This window comes from Protobothrops mucrosquamatus, unplaced genomic scaffold (assembly GCF_001527695.2).
Source record: "Protobothrops mucrosquamatus isolate PMUCROS unplaced genomic scaffold, P.Mucros_1.0 scaffold12975, whole genome shotgun sequence".
In the NCBI taxonomy this organism is placed as follows: domain Eukaryota; kingdom Metazoa; phylum Chordata; class Lepidosauria; order Squamata; family Viperidae; genus Protobothrops; species Protobothrops mucrosquamatus.
The window spans coordinates 1-4256 of NW_015398750.1; the positions used below are offsets into that span (position 1 = coordinate 1).

Sequence of the window (4256 nt, forward strand, 5' to 3'; positions counted from 1 at the left end):
GACTGTGGCAATCAAATGTTAAGGAACTGAGCATGCTGCGCACTTCCCCTCCAACATCCCATAAATTAATACAACAGTGGATGAAAACCAATTGTTACTCAACCATACTCAATGGTGAGAAGGAATAGCTTTCTGCAGGGGATGAGATTACACACATATCCTGAGCCGCTAATGAGCTACAGAAGAAAATCCATGCTAGCATTTGGTTTGATCTTAGATTGTACTTTGGAAGAAAGGAAGCAATGTAACCCGCCCTCAGGCTACCTAACATGAGCATGGATGACAAAACCAGGTTTGTTTCTGTATTCACCTTGGGCTGCACTGCCTCCTTCTGGTTCATCAGCTGAGACCTCAGGATGAGAACCTCCTCCTTGCGGACCTCCAACTCTTCACTGACAGATGTCATCTGGTCCAAAAGGACCCTGTATGCTGGAGCACCAGGCATGGTGACATCTGGAGCACTCTTTTCCATCAGAGCCTTTCTCAACTCGTTCAATTCGTTCTTCAGTTTTTTATTCTCTGACTCGAGCTCTTGACGCTGCGGGCGATAAAAACAATTGTCCTCATTCACCAACTGTCCTAATAGAAATCAAGATCAAGATCAAGAAGCCAATTTTAGTTACTAATGGGTTTGATAAAAGATGTTCTGACTTTTATGTATATCACAAACAAAGGTCTACTTTAATCCAGGTGAAAACCCCTGTGGTTTCCAGTTAATGAATTCTGTGAATTGATGAACTGATTAAGTCAGAACAGACCTGTCTTTGTGTTTATATTGCCTGGATATTTTTTTTTCCACGCAGAAGGAATGGCAATCCGTTAAAATGCACAGGATGGAAACATTTAGACCAGGGTTTTTCCAAACTTGGTGACTTCAACTTTGTCCACTGTGTGGACTTCGACTCCCAGAATTCTCCAGCCAGCCAGGTTCCTGGGAGTTGAGCTCCACATATCTTAAAGTTGCCAAGCTTGAAAAACACTGACTTAAAACATGCCAAGAGGGGAAAAATTGTCTAGAAATGTTGGTACTTCCAGGTATACTGATGATTACAAATTCCACGTACTTTTGTAAGTGTGCCTCAGTCTAATAATTAAAATAACCAAAGCACTACTGGCTTCCAGCTTCCATATCTACTGGTACTGTAGTATGGACATGAAGCATTAGGATTTTTTTTTTTTAAAGTTCAGTAAATACCATTTACTAATAATAATAATGATGATAAAGTTGGAAGGGACCTTGGAGGTCATCTAGTCCAACCCCCTGCTCAGGCAGGAAACCCTATACCACTTCGGACAAATGGCTGTCCAGTCTCTTCTTAAAAATTTCCAGTGTTGGAGCATTCACCGCTTCTGGAGGCAGGTTGTTCCACTGGTTAATTGTTCTGTCAGGAAGTTTCTCCTTAGTTCTAGGTTGCTTCTCTCCTTGGTTAGTTTCCACCCGTTGCTTCTTGTCCTGCCTTCAGGCGCTTTGGAGAACAGCTTGACTCCCTCTTCTTTGGGGCAGCCCCTGAGATACTGGAAGACTGCTATCATGTCCCCCCTAGTTCTTCTCTTCATTAAACTAGACATACCCAATTCCAGCAACTGTTCCTTATATGTTTTAGCCTCCAGTCCCCTAATCATCTTTGTTGCTCTTCTCTGCACTCTTTCTAGAGTCTCAACATCTTTTTTACATCGTGGTGACTTCTAATTTAGCCTACTTTGGGGGTAATGCATAGGATTCAGGGATCCCAAAAAGAATGCTTTTCACAACCTTAAGCGATTCGTATTCCAGCTCTACTCCTCTCATCTGAGGCCTTTCTTCCTCCTGGAAAAATTCAAAGCACAAAGAAAAATATTGCACTTTTAGAAACAGAACATTCCAGACATTATCAAGAGGAAACCGATATTTCAATGATGTCTCCGTATTCATTTTTAGATCATCGGTCACGCTTATTTAATGTTTAAACTTTTAAAGGATGAACAGAATTCTGTAGCCAATCCAAGAGAGAAAGGCAGATGATTTGGCAAAAGTTACAATGACTAAAAACACTACTGGTAGCTCTGCTGACTGTATCAACATTAAGATAAAGAGTAAAATATTCCTCAAATTTTGTAAGGTCATGAGACAAAATACCAGAGGGGAAAAAAATAATATTCTATCCTGCTTCTAACACCAATAGATCAAACCTACAAAAATTAAGGAGTGGACAACTGCAAGAAAGCACTAGTTGTGTTTTGTGTGTTCCTTAGTTTGCTTTGGAGGGTTCTTGGTACTCTCTGAGCTTGATGGCTTTCTTGCAGACATTTCATTACCCAGCTAGATAATATCATCAGTGCTACAAGGGTGTGGGGTTTATGGGCCCTTCTAGCACTGATGGTGTTACCTTGTTTGGGTCATGAAATGTCTGCAAGAAAACAACCAGGCTCAGAGATCATCCCTCATTTTAACCATGAGCTACAAATATTCAGCCAGTCCTAGAGGAGATCAACCCCGACTGCTCTTTAGAAGGCCAGATCCTGAAGTGAAACTCAAATAGTTTGGCCACCTAACAAGAAGGAAGGACTCACTGGAGAAGAGCCTGATGCTGGGAAAGATGGAGGGCAAGAGAAGAAGGGGATGACAGAGAATGAGATGGCTGGATGGAGTCACTGAAGCAGGAGGCGTGAGCTTAAATGGACTCCAGAAGATGGTAGAGGACAGGAAGACCTGGAGGAACGTTGTCCATGGAGTCGCGATGGGTCGGATACGACTTCGCAACTAACAACAACAACAACAAATATTCTCCTTTATTTCAGAATTTTCCCCAGGAGGGAATCATGGACCCAACTTCCACCTGCTGAATGGAATACCATCACTGGCATAGGATCCCAACTATCACCATCACCTGGACCAGAAGATGCGTGGTCTTTTCCATCTTACCTTGGCCTTGGCCCGGAGAACTTGGTCCTCCTTCTTCTCTAGCTCATCCTGCAGGGACTGCTTTTCTAGCTCCAGCTCCTTCACTCGTTTTTGTAGCTTGAGGAAGAGAGACATGTCCAAAGGTGCCTTTTTCTCACTCGGTTCCTGGTTTACAGGGCAAAAGGGGGAAGGGGGAAGATTAGAAAGTTTCCAAGCTACTGAAGGAGGGGCAGACCTACATGCGGTTTGTAATCGTGAAGAAAAAGATGAAAGCATATGGAAATAAGGAAAACAGGGTCCACAATGTAGAGAATCTATAGTGGCAGCAACATTGGAGCAGCAGTTGGAAAATCTCTATCAAGAACAAACCCCAAGTTGGCTTTAAATGAATTATGTCAACGTGCGAAACTTAGCAAGCATAAATGAAAAGACGTGACGGGGAATATGTACATTTTACTTGTTTAAAAGTGCTGCATCTTGATGTTACTTTTTTTTTTCAAATTGTTACTGTAGAAGTCAAAAAAATTCAAAAGGTCAGTCTGATAAACAAAGCTAATTTTAAAAGTATCGGTCCTAAAGCTTTAAAAAAATGAAACTTAGTACACAATTTAAGGTCCACAATCAACCATCGGTTGACTATGGCTTTCTGCCTTGTTTTTACGGAAAGAAAAAAAAAACAGGTTGACAGTTAAGACTCAAATACAAAATATGAGCACACTAGGTTTTTCTTCATTTTATAATATTGAGATATTTTAAAACATGGTTTAAAAATCTGGCTCAGCCATCAAGTACTTAGTATACTAGAACATTTCTGGATATTCAAAAATGATCTCCAGAATTGATTTGTTACGTAATGACAAGATCTGTATCCCGAGCCAGGAAAACTAACAAACAAATAACAAAATTTCCCAACCTTACCTCTGTTCCCATTGGTTCCCATTCAGCCTCAGCTATCTCAGAGCTGTAAGTATATTCTGATTCATTGCTACTATGGGTGGAATCCGTTCTCTTGTGCCCTGGCTTGGAAACCGTCTGGAAAGAGAATGAGCGCCAGCATTAACTTTGCTGCTTCCACGGGTTAAATGTTTCCTGTACTGTCATTGCTTCATCTTTTGAAGGGGAGGAAATTTAGAAAACTTATAGAGAAAAACGAAGAGTTTTGATGAATAAAGACAGGCAAAGGAGCAGCAAGAAGGAACACGATTCAGGATGCCCTCTCTATTCACTATATTCACAATCGGATGGATGGATGGATGGATAGATGGATGGATGGATGGATGGACTGATAAAAGGATGCCCTCCCCATTCACTATGGTTATAATCTGAGATAGATAGATAGATAGATAGATAGATAGATAGATAGATAGATAGATAG

At 41.1% G+C, this 4256-nt stretch overlaps 1 protein-coding gene across 1 annotated transcript in view; it reads right to left on the reverse strand.

Annotated features, from left to right (window-relative positions):
• Positions 1 to 310: 310 nt before the first annotated feature.
• LOC107301461 (unconventional myosin-Va-like) overlaps positions 311 to 4256 on the reverse strand; it is a gene marked incomplete at both ends in the record, with an annotated part of 5016 nt that continues 1070 nt past the window's right edge. The window contains 4 exons of the mRNA XM_015830680.1: positions 311 to 538; positions 1754 to 1807; positions 2903 to 3046; positions 3800 to 3913. Of these exons, the coding sequence (XP_015686166.1) occupies positions 311 to 538; positions 1754 to 1807; positions 2903 to 3046; positions 3800 to 3913 (540 nt within the window). The remainder of the gene's footprint in view (positions 539 to 1753; positions 1808 to 2902; positions 3047 to 3799; positions 3914 to 4256) is intronic.